A 19,970-nucleotide genomic window follows, 5' to 3' on the forward strand; every position below is an offset into this window, starting at 1 on the left:
CTGAATAATAGAGGCTCACTCTAATCCCCAGAACCTGAGATGAAGCAGACTTTACAAATGTGTGAATTAAGGGTCCTGAGGGGGTAGATCGTTTTGGATCATCCAGGTAGGCAGAACCTAATCATAGGGATCTTTTGAAAGCTAAGGAGGAGGACCAGACCAGGTGGCAGTGACCACCAATACCAAGGTGGCATAAAGGAGATGGAGTTTGGAGTGACTCGGAGCAGAGACTCAGCCAAGCAATGTAGATAGCTACTAGACAGTAGGGAAGGCCTGTAGCTAGTCCTCCTCTAGTGCCTAAGAGGGGGCCAGGCTCTGCTGACAGTTTGATTTAGCCCAAGCTGCGTCCAGAGCTATGCCAACAAGTAGCATTGCTGTGAGATCATAAGAGACATGGATCTGAAGGGCTTAGCATAGAGTCTGTAACACCCTAGTCTCACATAAACAGTCGATGATTTTCCTCCTTTCTTCTAGAAACTACATTATTAGGTCCCGGTTGGATCTCAAGTCTGACATAAAGCTCGCCCACCACACTCCACTGAAGACAGTCCACGCTGGGCGTAGATACAGTTCTTCCGAGGGTTTACAGTTAAGCATTTCAGGATGGCTCCATCTAAAGGAGATGTTCCTTAGTCCTTAATCTCAGAAAACTCTTGGCACCAGGCTTCCCTTAAATAAGCTATTGAATCCTAATGCACAGATCCACCACTGATTTCTAGGTCTGTGCTCCTCACAGCCATCTCCTGGGTGCCTTTTGTAAACGGCTATGCATTGGAGGTCCTTTCTTAGAGAATGTAGCAGTAAACATAAAGACAATCTATGAAACTGCGTGGCTGTGAAGTGGGTGAGAAAGACTCAAAGGATGGCATTAATAAATTTCTGGGTGGCTGCCAGGATGTTGCAGAAGGCTGCTGGCCTGCTTGATAATTTCATACTCCTTCACGTTGATCCTTTTTTCTATGTTTCTGCAATCCTCACTGGCTCAGTTTCATACCTGTGAGAAAAACAACTGGACAGCAAGGAGACCATGAATGAAAGTCGACTCCTGGCCTATAGTCAGCAGCAACCCATCCAAGATGGCAGCCCAGTGTGCTACCTAGCACATGGGAAGGGAGCCCTGCTTCCAGTCCAATCAACTTCCCACTTTCAGAGGGTAACCCTCTCCAATCACAGTATGCCCAAAGTCTTCCATTTGTCCCTTCACAAAGTCCGCTCACTCTGCCACCTGCCTCCACCTCACTCTTCCTCAGTGAAAGCAAGTAGTAGATTCCCTCACTGTATATGGTAAGTCCTGAGACAATCTCCTTAGCTGAGTCTCACTGGTGTGGCCTTTCCTTCCTTCCTTCCTTCCTTCCTTCCTTCCTTCCTTCCTTCCTTCCTTTCTATCATTCCACTTATTTACATCTCAAATGATATCCTACTTCCCGTTTACCCCTCCACAGCCCCCCTCCCACATCTGCCCTCTCTCCATCCCCTTTGTCTCTATGAAGTGCTCCTCCACCCACCCACACTCTCCTGCCCCACCACTCCAGCATCCCCCTATGCTGGGGCATCAAACCTCCACAGGACCAAGGGCCTCCCCTCCATTAATGTCAGACAGGGCCATCCTGTGCTATACATGTGTCTGGAGCCAGAGCCCCCCTCTGTACGCTCATTGGTTGCTGGTCTGACTCTGGGAACACTGGGTGGTCCAGCCAGCCTATGTTGTTCTTCCAATGGGGTTGCAGTCCCCTTCTGCACCTCCAGCCCTTCCACCAGCTCCCCCACCAGGGTCCCTGAGCTCAGCCTGATGGTTGGCTCCAGCATCCACAACTGCTGTAGCTAGAGAGTACATACCTGTATAATTGTTATTATATATGTAGCATCAGTCTGACATACAGTGAGTTCCCATGTACTGGTACGATGAATAAACACCCAACCAACCAAAGACCCAGGACTACTACAGAAATGGTAATGAGTTTTAGTTTAAGCTGGAGATACAAAGCTTCGATGAATTTTCCAGGACTCCCACTCTGGTCAGTTTCTGGCAAAACCCCCCAAGGAACCTTGTGCAAAGCTCTACATAAAACCACATACACTGAATCAAAAAGAAGAGAAAGTGGGGGGAAAGCCTTGAACACATGGGCACAGGGGGAAATTTCCTGAACAGAACACCAGTGGCTTATGCTCTGAGACCAACAATCGACAAATAGACCTCATAACGTTGAAAAGCTTCTGTAAGGCAAAGGACACTGTAAATAGGACAAGATGGCAACCCACAGACTGGAAAAAGGTATTTACCAACCCTCAGACTGAGGGCTAATATCCAAAATATACAAAGAACTCAATAAGTTAGACTCCAGAAAACCAAATAACCCTATTTTAAAAATGGAGTACAGAGCCAAAAAGAGAATTCTCAATTGAGGAATCTTGAATGGCTGAGAAGCACTTTAAGAAATGTTCAACATATTTAGTCATAAGGGAAATGCAAATCAAAATGCCCTTGAGATTCCACTTCACACCAGTCAGAATGGCTAAGATCAAAAACTCAGGTGACACCAGATGCTGGCGAGGATGTGGAGAAAGAGGAACACTCCTCCATTGTTGGTGGGATTGCAGACTGGTACAACCACTCTGGAAATCAGTCTGGAGGTTCCTCAGAAAACTGGACATTGAACTGCCTGAGGACCCAGCTATACCTCTCCTGGACATATACCCAAAAGATGCTCCAACAAATAACAAAGACACGTGCTTCACTGTGTTCATAGCAGCCTTATTTATAATAGTCAGAAGCTGGAAAAAACCCAGATGCCCTTCATCAGAGGAATGGAAACAGAAAATATGGTTCATTTACACAATGGAGCACTACTTGGCCTTGTGTTTCTACATACTCTGCAGCTAGCAAACGTGCATTTGGAGACAAGACTATGCTCTATACTGTTTGACTCTGGCAATCTTGGTCTCATGCAATGAAGTCAGAGTAACATTTGTGGCCTCACGAAACCCAGCGCCTTCTCCTTGATTCCTGTCTTGATGGATTATATGGCTTCTGATGGAGCAGTACAGAGCGTGAGGGGATGAGTAATAGCTGCGTTCTAGCTGAATTTGAAGTTGGTGCGGCATAACCGGAGCACCATAAAGGAAGCAATTAGTGAAGGCAGATGGGATTCTGTTTTCAAGAAACACTTGGGAGGAAATAATTTAAGAACGAAGAGAACATATGTCCAAATTCCCCTGCCCCCAAACCTCATTTTAAAGAAGGTAAGCTTTAAGTGGTGTCCTCGGGAATGTTAGGACCTAATGTCACTAATCTAAAAGCTATTAGTGTGAGGAAATGGTCCAGTGGTTATCAGCTGGTGATATTGCAGGAGCTCTCGGTGGACACCTCAAACTGTTGGTCTTGGAAAATAAGGTCCACATGTGAGCCTCTCTACAGAGCCACTGTCAAGATTGCAGCTGAGTTTATTGCTGGGTAATATCAAGCCACATTCCTGTGATGTGTACCTGGCTCCAAGGACCACAGTTGTTTATCATGGGGGGGTGTCATTCATCATTCTCGCCTCCTCTCCTTTCTTCGCTGTAAATAAAATGACAAGTCAAGGTTTGGTACGGGATAGGCAAAGTGTTTGACCCTGGAATGTTGTGAAAAGGTGTTCTCTGTTCCTTAATTTGAATCCTTGCTCCATGTCTGTGGCTTTTGTGGGTTGACTGTTTTCTAGAGTGGCACAGAATAGCAAATTATGTGTATTTCCACTCCAGGTGTCAACCTGACGCCTAACAGTTATGATTTTGATCTTCTTTACATCTTAAGTCCGTGACGCTGGCTGGGCATAGCATGGCAACCCACTGACTTTGTGGGGAGGAAGTTAGAAGGCAAATTCTTTGGCTTGACTCATACACTTCGCAGGTAAGAATTCAAACTCTGATCTGATATCAGGGGTCTGCCATCTGCAGTTTGGACTAATAATCCACCCACTGGCTCGAATTCAGACCTAGTTTCCCTTTAGAACCAACAACAAACTATTAGAGTACATTGGGAAAGGAGTGGAGGGAGGTAAGGCAGTGTGCTCCTGCCTTAGCAATTTAGCCAGCCAGAATATACCTGAGGAACATGAGTGAAAAGATGTGTTGTGGCCACATTGCTCTGCATGGTGGCCAGGACCACCAGCTGCGTGAGGCCAGTGAACTCATGAAGTGCTAACCCTCTTGGTCCACAGCAATATTAAAGCCATCATGCGAAAAGAACATAAACCATGTCAGCAATTTTTAGATTTACTGTAGATGGATGTGATACATTGGATTAAATAAAATGCATCATTAAGCATCACTTCTTGGGATTATGTTTAAAATGTTAATGCAACTGCTACAGAGGGACATCACACGTGAGGCTCATGTACTCCTTTTGTTCAGTGGTGCTGGCCTAGATCTGACTCTCTGGGTTTGGATAACACAATCCCGAGGTAAGGGATGGTGAAACCAAGAGTCCAGCTGTGTTCTCACTGGGTCGGGACCCTTGGGTGGGGGCAGGGTGCCAAAGGAAAGAAGCTTGGCTTGCTCTGCTCCTGGGACAGAAACTTCATTATGCAAGAACACTGCAGACATCCCAGGAGCGATTTCATTGGAAACATTTTCTCCTCTGAGACCTAGTTTCTTTCCTAAACACCCCCCAAGGCAACAATGGATTATTGCTTCCTGGAAATCAAACCAAGGGCTTTAAAGTGCTTCATATTAAAAACAGAAAAACCCAAGAAGGAGACAATAATTATATTTCTAAAAGCTTTTAGAACAAATGCCTGCTTGTGAGAAATGATTTTTCTATAAATATTTTATCCGTCCTTTATTTTTTTCTTGTTCTCCAGCTGAGAGGTTCCACATGGGTATGAGCAATGGCAATCCCCTTGGGATAGAGGATCAAAGCCCACACTAAGCTTCACTCCCTCCCAAGGTTTAGAGCTTCCACAACTCTGCCTGTGGCTCTGAGATGGAGGGGCTCAACTTTGTGGACAACCAACAGAGACTGTTGGAAAAGCTACAAGCACATGACTGTGAGGTCGTTGTTCAAGGCTTGGCCAGAGAGAGACATGAGTATGCTCTACCTGTGGGCAATGACCCTCAAACAACCCACTTTAAAATGTAAGTAGCAAGTCTTGAATCCATTAACTGGTTTGAGATAAACATTCATTAAAGATGCTAGGATACTAGCACAAGAGCTCCTGGGCAGGAGGGCATGGGTTTCTGAATACCTAGTGCCTGGAGTCTCATCTTCTCTTCCTTCCAGTAGGACAACATTTGACAAGTGTATTTTGAATGAGGGGCTTCATCCATCAACTCACAAGGTGAACAGAGTGTATGCATGTTGTCCACAGTATTTAATATGGGAAACTGGGAAAATGATGGGAGGGAGAAGCAGAGACAGGACCTAGTCTTGGATGTAGGTGAATGTTGGCATTGACCCCTATTTAACCTTAGCAGAGTTCTTAGCAAACATTAGGTGCCATAGATGGGTGAACGGAGGAATCAAGTTCACTGCTAGTGAGCAGCAGCCTGGAGACAGCTCTTCGGCTGGGGACTAGGAGCATAGCTGGTATAATCCTTTTTACAGAGATATTGGCCCAGACGGTTGTTTACTACAACTTACTAAAGTGGGTTGGATTCTGGGCATTGGGTTTTGACACAGCTCGTGCTGGCCTTGAATTTGCTGTGGAGCTGAGGATGAACTTGACCATTGGACTCTCTTGCCTATACATCTTGAGCGCTGGTGTTACAGACATGTACCATTATTTCTTGTTTGTGTAGTGCTGGATATCGAACCCAGAGTCTCATGCATGGAGCCAAGAACGCTGCCACCTGAGCACCAGCTCCCCAGCTCCCGGCACTGCAAACTCTGAATGGCCAGTAAACACAGTTAGCCTCAGAACCCTCAGTCTATGGATTCACTGTGTCAGAGATTGGAATATGCCATTTACAAACAGGAACCGGGATGGCTCAGGGCTGAGACTGTACTTGGAACATTTATCTTTGAGGGGCAAAGTCCACTGGGGTGTATTTTGCTATCTTAAACATTTGGTGGCCTGGTAGGCTTATTCTGTATCATTGTGGGAGGTGAGTTTTGTGTTCATCCCTCTGTTCCTGTTCATGCTGCAAACAAAGCACTGACTGCCGTTTGCCTCAAACGGGATTTCCCCAACGATCGTCTCGAGAATAGCCTCAGAAGACCGTCTACTGTCCGAGGGTGGACAGGCTTAATGTCTATGATAAAGTCACAGGTTCCTCTCCCATGTTATAATTGTGTCTGCAGATGTCTCCTACCTCTCTTCACATAGCTCTGTGGAGGTTGGGATGTATGGATCCTGCTTAGCAAGACAAATAATCCTGGGACCTTGCAAGTAATGAGAATAGTAAACTGCCCTTTGTGTCTTGGGCTTCACGTTTTCACGCAGCATGTGTAAAACTATGCAGATAGACTCCCAGTGTACAAGGAGGGGAAAGCAAGGCATTTGGGGTCTTGTGATTCTTGTTTATTTCAAGACAGGGTCTTACTATGTATATAGCCCTTGGTGCTCTGGAACTTTCTATGTAGATCAGACTGGCCTTGAATTCACGGAGCTCTATCTGCCTGGACTTTCTATGTAGATCAGACTGGCCTTGAATTCACAGAGCTCTATCTGCCTGGACTAAAGGTACGTGCCACAACATCTGGCTACACTGTCAGAGTTTCTGACAATTCCCCTTTAGATTATTTTTCTGGCTTTATGGAGAACTTGCAAAAATTCTGTAATTAAAATCATGTCAGAGAGCCATTGTCTGGTGGGTAAGAACAAACAAACAAAAACATTGCATCAAGTTGGGTCTTTCATTATCAGTGAAGACTGAGGTGTTAAGGAGTCTAGGTGAAGGATGATGTTATCAGGGATACAGAATATTCATGAATACGGCGGGGAAGGGAATGTACTGGAACAACTTTAAAAAATACAAAAAAGCAGAACGGTATTCTAAATATTTGCAACAGTACACACACAAGCACATGCACTAACACTCACAGGCACTCTAATAAACACACACACACGCACACACTCACTAACACACACACATGCACAAACACACACTCACACATGGGGGAGGGGTATTTACAAAAGACACTGCAAGGGAGAAGCCTCAACTCTTTAGCCTTTATTCTGCAAATAAAAAACATAACAAGGAGGAATCAGGGCCTGCCTCCACAGGGAAGCCTAAGATGCTCACGTGTATTTCTCCACTGAAGTTGATGCCTACAAGATACAACGAGGCTACATTCAGATCACTATGGGAGAGAGAGCCTCGTAAGGAACACTAGCATTCAAACTGCATGGCAGCCACTAAAGAGGCAGGGAGCTTCAGGAGCAAACTCATGTATCTTGGAAATGTCTTTTCCTGATTTGATCATGGCCCATCAAGTGTCGGGCATCTTCCTTTCTTGGGCTGCAACCTTGAGCTGAGCATGCTCAGGAATGTGTCCTCCCTAGGACTTTCTATACAAGCTTGTGGAGTCTCTATGGTTCCCTCATTGAGGTCTGAAAGGGCATTGCTTCCACAGTAACTGGAACATCTATGTTCCCCTTACCTGATGCAGGCGATCAGTCTTTCTGTAATCTTAGTTTTACATTTTATTTACCATAATGAGGACCTATACATCCAGTTATGCATACATCTTCTTGTTAAACTTAATTTCAGTCTGATGGTGGAAGAGCTGGGGAAGGACTGAAGGAGCTGAAGGGAATTGCAGCCCCACAGGAAGAACAATATCAACTACCCGGACCACCCAGAGTTCCCAGAGATTAAACCACCAACCAGAGTATACTTGAAGGGACCCATGGCTTCAGATATGTATGTAGCAGAGAATGACCTTGTCTGACATCAATGGGAGGGGAAGCACCTGGTCCTGTGAAAGTTTGATGCCCCAGCATAGGGGGATGCTAGAATGGTGAGGCAGGAGTGGGTGAGGGGTGGAGGAGCATCCTCAGAGAGGCAAAGGTGGGGGAAAGGGGAAATGGGATGGGGGGACTGTAGAGGGGTAACCAGGAATGGGGATATCATTTGAAATGTAAATGAATAAAATGATTGGTAAAAAAGAAACAACTTCAAGGTTCCTTGTTACTGAACCTAATTTCATCTGCTTTAGCTTTTCATTCTCTTTAGCTTCAATACGGTGAATATTGACTTACACCAAAAACACTGGTGATACTGACATTCACTTTTTGGGTTTTTGTCATATTTAAAGAAGATATCATTATAATCAACATAATGAAACACCACAAAACAAGCCTATGGCCATACTTCTTTTTCGCTCTTTTAAAATCTCCATTTGTCGTAAAACTACAGGTCCTCTATACTGTTGGCTCGGATCAAAATCCTGCTCGGACCATATTAAAATGGACACATTTAAAGACTAACTGAGTAGATGATGAATATTTACTTTGATGCACAAGTTTGGAGTTCAAGAGGACAATGCAGGATGGAGTTATCAACCTACAGATGGTTTGCGTCTTTGGACAAGATTTCACTGTGCACCCCAGGCTAGCCCTTAGCTCCTGTTCCTCCCGTCTTAACCTCCAGCATGCTAGGATTTACAAGTGTGTGCCACTACACTCAGCTGACATTTTGCTATTGACCGTCCCTCACCAGATCGTGTCCTCATCCAACTCAGTTTTCTGTCTTTCTCTAGGGCAATGGCCACCACCACCGTCTAGCCTGCTGTTTAGGCTGAAGGATTGGGGATCGGTGGTTCTCTCAGAGCTCATCAGAGCAGAGAGGCTGTAGTTTATAATGTCACTTGTGGCTGGTGTTTGGGGCAGATATGCCCCAGAACAGTTTTATCTAGGAAGGCACCTATTCTTGGTACCAAACCAGTAGAGATCTGAGATGCAACCTGCATGTGGATGCAGAGTTTGATGGCCAGCAAAATATAATCTCAGTGTGATTATGTGTACCTGTTTTCTTCTCACCTCTGCTTGTAAGTGTATAATAGGAAATACCAAATATCCTTACTGTAAAAATGTGAGTAATAGTCTGGTAAAAATAGTTCAGTAAGTAAAGGGGCTTGCTGCCAAACTTGACAGCCTGCATTTAATTCTTCAGACCCGTATGATGGAAAGAGAAAAAGAGAGGAAATTAACTCCTGTAAGCTGTCCTGCAATCTAACATACAAGTATGTGTAAGCATGTCTACAAGTGTGTGTAAGCATGCATGCGTGTGTGTGTGTGTGCGTGCGCACACACACGAGTAAAATGTAATTATTTTTTGTGTGCACATAAAAGGGCCTAGTCGTTGTACGACTTGAGACCAATCCCCTTTGAAATGAGACATATATAAAGTTTCTTTCTTCAGCTTTTTAAAAAAGCTAACATTTACATTGGATTAGTGTCTCATATTTTTGACAACGAAAGTTGACTCTTCAACTTTATGTGATTTCTAGTCATGTTACCTCTACATTTTTGAATAATTATTACAATTACTATTTTCCAGTAACGCACCTTCTGGGTGCTGGTAGAGTCGGTTACACACATGAGTCCTGATGGGTTGTCTCTGCTGCCAGGGGCTTGCAAGGGGCAGCTGCTGCATTGAGCTGGCCTGCGTGCCACCTAAGGACGTTTGAAAGGCAAACACCACTAGCATACGTTTAGGCTGACACTTACTTTTTGAAATTTAAATGTAAACAGTTGGTAATATCAATTCACTTCTTCAAAATTAAAACAAACAAGGAAACGTCCTTAGATGATGTAATTTCTAGCTCGTTCCTGAAGTGATGATTCCTAGTGAGCTTGGGTAATTCCATAAGCATCTGTGACTACAGTTCCAGAGGAGCCAATGCCTACCTCTGGCTTCTGTGGGGCCAATGCCCGCCTCTGGCTCCTGTGGGCCCCAGACATGCTGGTGCAAAGCTATACCTGTAAGCAAAACACCCAGATACATACAGTTAAAAATAAACAGCAAACAAACAAACAAATAAATAAAATGGATGGTGAAGCCACATCTAAAAACAAACAGATACAAAACAAAGAAGAAGCACAAATGCACAGACACCCCCAAACCCTGCCACCTATATCCCAGCCATCCATCTTTCCTTTTCTGTTTGTCTTTCCTGAAAGAGGTTTGATGAATTGGTCTGGTGAGATGGCTCAGCAGACAGACTCACAAGATGACCGACCATGTGAGGTTGGTTCCTGGAAATCATTTACTCACGAAAGGAGAGAACTTAATCCCTGAAATTACCCTCTGCTGTCCATACCCACCAGGGCACACATATTCCACCCCCACCATCCACACCCACCAGGGCACACATATTCCACCCCCACCATTCACACCCACCAGGGCACACATATTCCACCCCCACCATTCACACCCACCAGGGCACACATATTCCACCCCCACCATTCACACCCACCAGGGCACACATATTCCACCCCCACCATTCACACCCACCAGGGCACACATATTCCACCCCCACCATTCACACCCACCAGGGCACACATATTCCACCTTCACCATTCATACCCACCAGGGCACACATATACCACCCCCACCATTTGCACACAGACGGTAATAAAAAAAAATTAAAGAGAGAATCGCTGAGTTGGTTGACTCTCTGGGAGGTCATTTTAAAATTGAATTTTTGACATATACTAATAAAAACCATATCAGAATTTAAGGGCTGAAATTTTAAAATAAATTTGTTTTATCACTTTAAAGTTATATACAGTGGACTCTACATGCCACAGTAAAGTGATATTCAACATAATCTTCATGAAAACAACACAAAATAAATGAATTCTATGCCTAGGAAATTTGCATTTCCTTCTTTTTCTCTTCAAATTCAATGTATCCTGATTGAATGAAAAAAGAAACCAGAAGTAGAGGACATGACTGCTCTTAGCATGGTGGAGGGGAGGATTTACTGTGGATATGAGGGAGAGCATGGTCAGAGACAGGAATGTATGGGAGAGGCCAGAGTGGACATACCCTGAGGAGATGGGAAGGGGGAACAGGGGAAGGCAGACAGAGGAGGGGAGCTGCTAACCAAGAAGGGCAGCCTGGGCCAAGAACCTGGCATAGCCAATCTGTCTGAGTTATACTGCGCCAGAGGAGCTGCAGGAGGCAGGCCCAGGTCAGACCTGTTGGGGAGTTCAGGGTAGGCGGTGGGTTATGCCAGCCATTCTACGTGGTGGAGACTGAGGGGTTCTGGGGCCAGCATCGGATTGAATATGTTAGTGGACTTCTCTGCTAGCCATTTGTTGTGGGTTTGAGACCTAACGCTTGTATGGTATACCTCACAATTGATAGCTTAAATTGATTAGTTCCATAATTTCTACAGGAACAAAATCTGAAGGTTTATGGCCCGTAGTTGTGTGCATGAAAGGCAGGGAGGCAGGTGAAAGCCTGTCTGGCCTCAGGGCAATTGTTGAGGAGAAACTTTTATGAAGAAAAGTCATGGCGTGACAATTCCTGTAAACATCTCAAGGTCGGGCCTGCTCAGCAAGGTTGCTACACTACAGCTCTGTGTGGAGATCACTTAAATGGAAAGGAAGAAAGGATTGGTATCGAGGTCCCGAGTCAGCATGAACAGGGTCGGGACCCTACCTTGTGGTCATTGAGAACATGAGTATGCTATTCATCTTCTGCATCCCAGTCCTCTCCTATAGAATAAGAGGCCAATATCTGCCTTCTGAGGTGTCAGGACAGGTAGTCGTATCTACATGGTTTTATATCCAGAGGATGCTGAGGAGACAGATGTTTCTATGACAGGCCCTTGAATCAAGTTGAGGGGCAGACTTGTGTAGTTGAAGCTTAGAATATCAGAACCCAAACATAAGAAACATCGGGTCGCCTGCAACTTAAGATTTTATACACTCCAAAGCAAGTGTTGGTTTGGGTTGTCTTATAATCTTAGCTTCAGAAGAAGTCTTCAACTTCTCACCTTTTCATATAGCATTTCATACTGGGAAATGCTGGTGGTTGGCTTTGATTATCAGCTTGGCACAATTCAGAATCGACTGGGAAGTCTCTATGAGGGACTGTCTACGTTGGGTGGGTCTATGGGCATGTCTATGAGGGATTCTCTTAAGTTATTTGATGTTGGAAGACCCAGCTCATTGTGGGAGGCACCATTCCCTAGGTAGATGGTCCTGAACTAGGTAAGTGTGAAAAATATGAGTGAAGCACAAGCATGCACACATTCAGGGTTCTGCTCTTGGCTGTGGGTGTGATGTAACTAGCTGTATTAAGTTCTGGTGGCCTTGACTCTCCTCTGCTATGTTGTATTATAACTTGGAATTTTGACTTTCAAGCCTTTCTCTCCTAAATTGTTTTCTGTCAGAATATTTCATTACAGTAACAGGAATGGAGGCTGGGAATCTCTATCCATATGAAAGAACTCATCAAAAAGCAACATAAATTCTCTCAGGCAATGGAATTCATAGCTGCTCCGTCCTGAACCTGTACAGATGAGTAGCAACCAAGAAACAATATGTTCGTTCAGAACATTTTCCCTGTAAGGCGATCCCTTTGCCTGGTCTCCCAGGCCTTCACTGGAATGTGTTCAGGATGGTCCTCATGGTTCACCAGGACGGCTTTCCAAAGGCTTTTTGATAATGCCAAATGGCTGGCACAGCCACATGAGCAAGCGTGTTATAGACAGTTCCAGAGGACAACTGATGCTGCACACTGTACTTTTATTTTTTCTTCAGACAGACACGGGGAGTTCATGGCAATGCAATGTTTTCTAACAACACAAACGAAGTGCCATTATATGTAACGGTAGCCAACTGGAGACCTACTTAACCTTAACTATGCCAAGTACACGTATATATTTCTTGTATGTACAGTGCGGTGGGGATCAGCCACACCTGAAAAAGTATCAACCTGAAAAACAGCCCATGGACAAAAGTATGAAAAATCTCATAACAAAACTTTCAATACAAAACACTCATTTGTACATTACTTTACTTAGAAATAACCCCAATACAACTAAAGCCAAAGCAAAGCTTAGCTGAAAACCTAAGAAGATATTTTAGTAAAGAACCTCCCTCTCCAAAGAAAAGTGTCTCCTAAAGGAAACTGGATCTGCCGTCAATCCTTCAGACGTTATCTTGGAGGGGAGGCTTTCAAGAAGGGAGCCAGCTGGAGGGCCCACTGCAGGTTCCCAAGCAGGAAGGTACAGGCACTACGGCATAGCCACGTGGCCAGCACATTTAACATTCCCAGGATTTCCGATTAGATAGTTTTTCCATCTTCTATGACTGTTTCTGTTTTCTGTGTTAGACTTGGTGCATGGAACCCTGGCTTTCAGTTATTCTTCTTGGATATGCAGGAGGAAGCGCTCAGGGACCATCTGCCCTCTACCTGGTTCTCTTGTGCCTGGCGAGATGCATGGTGCGCAGATGTCCATAGAGGATTGAATAATTGCCTGGCCCAGGCTAAGAGACCGCCACCATTGTTTACCTAATTCAGTCTCACAATGTTTTACTTAAGTCAATCTTATCTAATTTTTTTCTATGTTGTGTATAATAAACAGTGGGAAACAGATGTCCCTACCAACTGGAAGGTGGTTGTTTAAATATCCCATTGGTTAAGATGTCAAACGTCCTGTTTAAACACTCGTTAGCCATATCCAACTTGAAACATATGCTATAGCATGACCATATTAAGCCAAACTTTGATCTATGTCAATGTCCCCTGAATCTAAATGTACCATAGATCTTGCTTCTTGAAAAAGACCGTCGGACGAACATAACATTGTCCCCCGTAAAATTTCTCACAGTCTTGATTTTGCTGAAGACCTTCACACCCTGGTCCAATCTGGAGAATGTTCTATTCATTTAAGAATTCGTCCTCTCCCACCTCATAACAAATGTTCTTTGTCCCTATAATAATAGCATAGAAAAATCCCTGAAAGATCCAAATTGGGCAACAATACAGATCAGATTAGAGCCTTCATGGGCCCGACAAGGTAGAATTGTGTTTCTTAAAAAGTGTGTGACCATATTTGTCTGAGCTGCAATGGACACCATAGAATAAGATCAGAATAGAAATTCAGAGGCTCCCTAATTTCCTTAGCCTGGCTTGTATTTCGACTTTTCCTGTTATTTTTTTTCCTGATAGGGTAGGTGTACATTTCTAACCGTAAGCGATAAGAAGGTATAGAGACACCCACCACCTTAAAAGCACAGCTAGAGTTGAAGCTCACATTTATAAGTCGTTTTAGTCTAGGTTCAATTATAAACAGGGACTAGTCACAATTCTGCCTATTCTATTCAGTGTGGGACCTACACATGTGGGTACTGCCCCATTATCTACATTCAGTCCTGATTATTCTAATCCCTCTGGGTTTGTGAGCACTTCCTAAATTCCGCTTCCCCCTTCCCTAGACACAGCAAAGCAATAAATAAGTATGTGCCCGTGGAAAAAGTGTATGCATGAATGAAGGCCACACCCGGACGTGCAGAGACAGGCGAGCTGGGCGGGATGGAGGGTTTTACTCGAACTATATGAAAGTACTCCCTTAACTGTAGCTCTCATGGAAATCTCAAGCCCGCACACATGTTCAACCCCGGAGAAATCACTGGGGATGAACCTCTCCATTTTTCTTGGTGTCTTTCAGAGAGCCTGGGTGAGACCTGGGGTGCTTTCCTCAAAGGCTCTCTCTGAGTCTCTCAGCCCCCTTACATGTCTGCTTGGCTTTGATTGATGGGAGGAGATTCCAAACCTTAGAGAGGAGGTGAGACTAGGGTGTGAAACCCTTCTCAAATATGAACTACGTGCGGATGGCTCTCGGTTGCCTGATTGCAAAATACTTGAGATTTTTTTTTTTTTAAGGAGGAAGAAAAGGCTAGTCAAGGCTTCTTTATACACTCTTTGCACCTAACATGTTTTTAACAAGAAAAAAAATGTACCACCAACTACTTTTAGGGCAAGTGCAGCCACAATACTGTCCAGTTCTGGAGTCCAGTGACTGGGCAAGTTTGCCATTCAAATCAGAAAACAAAATCCCACACCTGAAGGACTCCTAGGACCTTTTTTTTTTAATATATATACATTTTTTTAAAATACTCTACAAATCCAAGTTTGAACAATAACAACAAAAACAAGAGAGAAACAGGTTTTATATTTAAAATGTCTGTGTTCTTCATCGTTACTTCAAAAAGCAGCTTGAAGGAGCCGGCCACTTGGTGTGTACTGCAAACAGACTCCTCCATTACAAAGATCTTGACGGGATAGCAGCACGGCGTTTGTCATTCCATACTCATCACGTGGAGAATGTAAACCTTTCACAGGATAATATTTTGCTTAAAAATTAGAATAACTTGAAAAGTTCTGATCATCCTGGTCTCTGAGACCTACTGGGGAGGTCTGGCTTTCCTGCGCACGCTCGCGCATGCTCTCTCTGCGCAGGGAGGCAGGCCTGGGGGAGGGGGTAGGAGGACTCCTGCTACATCTATGCTCAACAGGCCACACAAGGCAACTCTCTGAGGTCCCAGCCGCCATAGCCAGATCCCAACCCTTCGCTCTGTTTCCCACCTGGATTTCTAACTGAATGAATGTCATGGATTTAACCAAACATGCATGAAATCCTAGGTAACTTGAGTTAAATGCTGGATCGTCCAGGGATGAGTAAACCTTGAAGAAACTAGGGCGAGTGGGCAACGGGGCTCTATCCATCATGATAAACAATTCCGGGGTCTGTACAGGCAGAGGGGTTAGCTCAAACAGCACAGCGGATGGCGTGAGCAAACCCACCTTCTTCAGCCTATCGAGTCTCAATCTCTCTCTCTCAAGCCGTTCCCACCTTTTCAGAAATGCTTTTGAAGAATCAAGAGACATACCTCAAATGGAAAAAGTTCTTCTTTTGTTTGTGTAACTAACAAACATTCTAGAGGTCATAACTAAATACAGTTTAAACAATGCTGAGATGCATGGATTCCTTGTGAAAGCAGCTTTTGAAATATCAACCACAGTAATAAACATTGAAGTACATTCCAACGTTAATACAGATGAATGGTATAGGGTGTGATAATGCCCCAAAGTTACCCCGCAAATACCCCCACGCTCATCCTAAACTTGGGAAAAAGTGGTTCCCCTTCCATAAGCTGGAGATTTCACTCTTCTGCTATTCCTCTATAATTTTCCTACCTTTAGTTTTTGCCTCAGGATGTACAGATAACCTCCACATTCCATACATTCCTGAAACTTTTTATCCCCTCTTCTGTCAGATTTTCAAATAAAACCAAACTACAGCAAGATGATGTTTTACATGTAAATCCATAGACGTTTGCCATCGACTCCATGAACCTCACTTCGTGCTTCCTTAGGATTTATGACCAAAGTAACTTAAAGCCTTGCCTTAAATGTGACAGAGCACTATCAGCTGGTACCTGTGGTTGTCTAAAGGGCCACGGGTGTCTTCTCTCGTGAGGTGGCGTCCCTGCCTTCACTACACCCTCTGGCAGGACAGGCAACTGAGCCTGCTTTCTCCTCTCCACATTGGCAAGCGTCTTAGGAAGAGCAGCTCCGCTGTTTGCTACAGGCAGGCCCAGCCTGAAGGGCCTGAGGGTAGCAGACCCCAGTAAGTGAGTCGATATTGCTCTTTCTTACTGGGCAAGTCTGAGCTCTGTCAGCTTCTAGACACTCAGAGACCAGCTGCTCAGTTCCAAACCCAGAGAGGAGGTTGGGGAGGGCCACACTCAGAGCAGGTTGCCCAGGCTAAGTTGCTGAACCACAGGGAGGTTCTGCAGATGACAGTCTCCATGAAGCAGGCACTTGTGACTGCCTGAAGCACTAGGTGACCCCATTCTTCCTGATGCTGAAGAAGTTGTCACACATCCACTTCCTGGAATCCAGAAGCCTCTGTTTCCTCCTCAGACAGAGTGAGTATTGGAGGAGGGGTGGGTGTATCCAAAATATATGATTATCTACAGTCAGGACTTAAGGTACTGGATGATATTGTATAAACTGCTAAAATGCTTGTCGGCACAATTGGTAGCTTAAAAAAATAATTTCCTATGGTTTAAGGGCATCTTCCCATCACTGTCTTTCAGTGGGGAAGTGTCAGCGGGTACCAAGTCCATCTGAAGTTTCCAGCCTTGTCTTCTGACTAGTTATGTACCATGTGAGTCATGTACAAAGTCCGTTCTCCAGCCCAAACAAGACCAGGCTTTCTTGTAGGCACCTGCCCCTTCCAGCGTCCTAGCCCCCAGGGCCGGTGTGTAGAGATCACATGGAAGCCTTCTGCACAGCTTCTAGCAGCCAGACAACAGGCTTCCCCAGCAGGCAGGCTCCTGTGCCATTTGCTCTTTAGATGGTGGGCCAGTCTGGCCAATATGGAAATCAGATCCACATCCGCAGACACAGGCCAGCAGGGGGAGCCACTCGTGCTTCTTGGCAATTCTTGGTAGGGGTTTCAGAGGCTGGAGTTTCAGTGGAACTGTATTAAATAAATAAATCTTTTTTTCTAAATAATGTAAAAAATAAATGATATTTCCCTTTGGCAGTAAATAGCTGATTTGACCATTTGCCTGAATGTGTGTGTGTGTGTGTGTGTGTGTGTGTGTGTGTGTGTGTGTGTGTGTGTTCTGCTTTAAAAAAAAATCACAACTTTGTTTCATGGTCCATCCTTGATAATGCATATAATTTCTACTGCTTTAGTGAACCTTTTGCATATTTGTTTGGGGCAGGTCTGCTGACCTCACTTGTGGCCCAGGTATGCACCCAGAGTGATGCAGGCCCCCACCAGGGCCAGGCTGAGCAGCGTCTTCAGAGACAGCCAGGAGAAATCAAACAGAGGTCGCATGCTGGGGCCATATAGTTCCACAAAGGCATCCTGCAGCGGGGAGAGAGAGAAGGACAAAGAAAGAACATTAGTACTAGGAGATCTTAGGAGGCCTCCCCACCAGCAGGGCAGAGGCAGGGGACCATGTGCCCCAGCATGCCAGGTAACTTCAGACATCACAGGGCAATGCAAACCTGGTCTTTAGAGGCAATGGCATAAAGCAGACTAGAAACTCTTAGTGTACAAAGCACTTGTGAAACAGGGCTACCCAAGTAATATCATGGAAGGCAATGGGTAGGAAAGTGTTTGGGATAAGTCAGTAAAGACACGGGACAATTGGCAGTGTTGCAATTTTTTGCTAGCATGGTCATTCATAAAAACAATAAAGCTAGCAATGAATATCCTAGTAAGAGCACCAGTGGAAGGGGAAGCCCTGGGTCCTGCTAAGACTGAACCCACAGTGAACTAGTCTATGGGGGGAGGGCGGCAATGGGGGGAGGGTTGGGAGGGGAACACCCATAAGGAAGGGGAGGGGGGAGGGGGATGTTTGCCCGGAAACCGGGAAAGGGAATAACACTCGAAATGTATATAAGAAATACTCAAGTTAATAAAAAAAAAAAAAAAGAATAACCATCCTACATAATAAAAACAAGAACATTAAACCTAAAAAAAAAAAAAAAAAAAAAAAAAAAAAAAAAAAAAAAAACAATAAAGCACAGTTCGGGCAATGTCTCTCACATTTTTTTTATTGTGTGCTTGCTGTATTCTAGGGACTGTACCAGACACCTAACATCATCTTATCTTATTTTATACCAATTTTACACAATCGTTTTAGTTATTCCTGCTCAGAAGGTAGCAATCTCACTTGCCTGTTGTAACAGGGGCTGTCAGCCATGGGGCAATTGTGAGGGCATGAGAAGGGCCAGGCATAACTGTCCAGATTGCAGGCTGCAGTTTTGATGGAGAGTCTAGGAATCCACTGAGTAGGGGGAGTTAGGGGTTAAGGAATGTGTTCAGGAAGTGGTAAAGTCCGGATTTGAACCCAGATCCTAGCCAATACCCTTCGCTCTGCCCTCTCTGACACTGGGGTTCGGGCTGGGTGCCACCAAGCCTAGCATTTCACACAATGCCGGGACCTAAAGCACACCTTTATGCTTGCGAGGTAAGTGCTTTACCAGCTGAGCCGTTTCCTCAGCCCTCACATTGTTTTGAGTTTGGCCTACTTTTTCCACATGCTTATTAATCTATTCCTTCTACATGTAATTGCCTCTGAGGATCCTGAGGTAGTCTTAAAGGGGAGGCTAAACACATGACTAAAGAAGTGCTCAGGCTGCTAAATCTCTATTTACCTGGCTATTTTTTCACGGGTGTGTAGTATCCTGTAATAGATTCTATAAACAACATTTTATGTTTCATGCTGAATTACGGCAATACTATGATATTCTTTTGCACATAAGGCGTTTAGCCATTCAATTATGAGAGAAAAAGTTCCCAGAACTCTATTGACAATGCGTCAACGTTGTTACCAATAATCATGAAGGGATTGTGCGGAACTGCCCTTGCCCCCTTGTTGCATGTAATATTAAAAAACAATCCACGCTATCGCAAGCTAGGCACAGGCTGGTGGTCTAGTCTGTTCCCAGCCGGGTACCAAGATGACATGTTTCCTCCTGTCAGTGTCTCTCCCACCAATGCTGGCTCTGTGTCTCCATGGCTCTGAAATCGCTCTCTCCTCCCCAAGGCTCTTTGCTGCCAAACCCGCTCAGCACTCCCAAATTTCCGCAGCTATTTGGGAGCACACTCTTGCCAACCCAATGCTCCTCTGTGGTTACCTTTCCCTGGAGCTCAGTTGAGTCGCCACAAAATGGAAAACACCAGACAATCTTAGTTTAGAATCAACGGATAACACAATCGCTGGTCAAGGAATCTAGCATCCTTAATTCACCAACTATTCTGTGTTAGAAACTTTCCTGTGGCGGATCCTGGTGGATTCTGAACTAACAGGCCCCAACCTACACCTTATCCACCTTGCTCCCACCTCCCAAAAGAAGCCCTCCTCCTCCTTTGGAGCTGGAAGGCCCACCTCCTTCTTCCCCCAGTGATTGGCTTCTTGTTTTCTTTATTATTTAATCAATTAGGGGAAACTTCCACTACACCCCCTCGTGACAGCCTTCTGACCAAAAGCACTGTTTGC

The 19,970-nt window shown here is 44.7% G+C and overlaps 1 protein-coding gene across 1 annotated transcript in view; it reads right to left on the reverse strand.

Moving 5' to 3' along the window:
• Nucleotides 1-17,460: 17,460 nt before the first annotated feature.
• The window catches only part of Bcl2 (BCL2, apoptosis regulator), a 162,437-nt gene continuing 159,927 nt past the window's right edge, over nt 17,461-19,970 (reverse strand). Inside the window, exon 2 of the mRNA NM_016993.2 lies at nt 17,461-17,827. Within this exon, the coding sequence (NP_058689.2) occupies nt 17,693-17,827 (135 nt within the window). The 3' untranslated portion in view covers nt 17,461-17,692. The remainder of the gene's footprint in view (nt 17,828-19,970) is intronic.

The sequence above is a fragment of the Rattus norvegicus genome, chromosome 13, assembly GCF_036323735.1.
Source record: "Rattus norvegicus strain BN/NHsdMcwi chromosome 13, GRCr8, whole genome shotgun sequence".
Classification (NCBI taxonomy): Eukaryota; Metazoa; Chordata; class Mammalia; order Rodentia; family Muridae; genus Rattus; species Rattus norvegicus.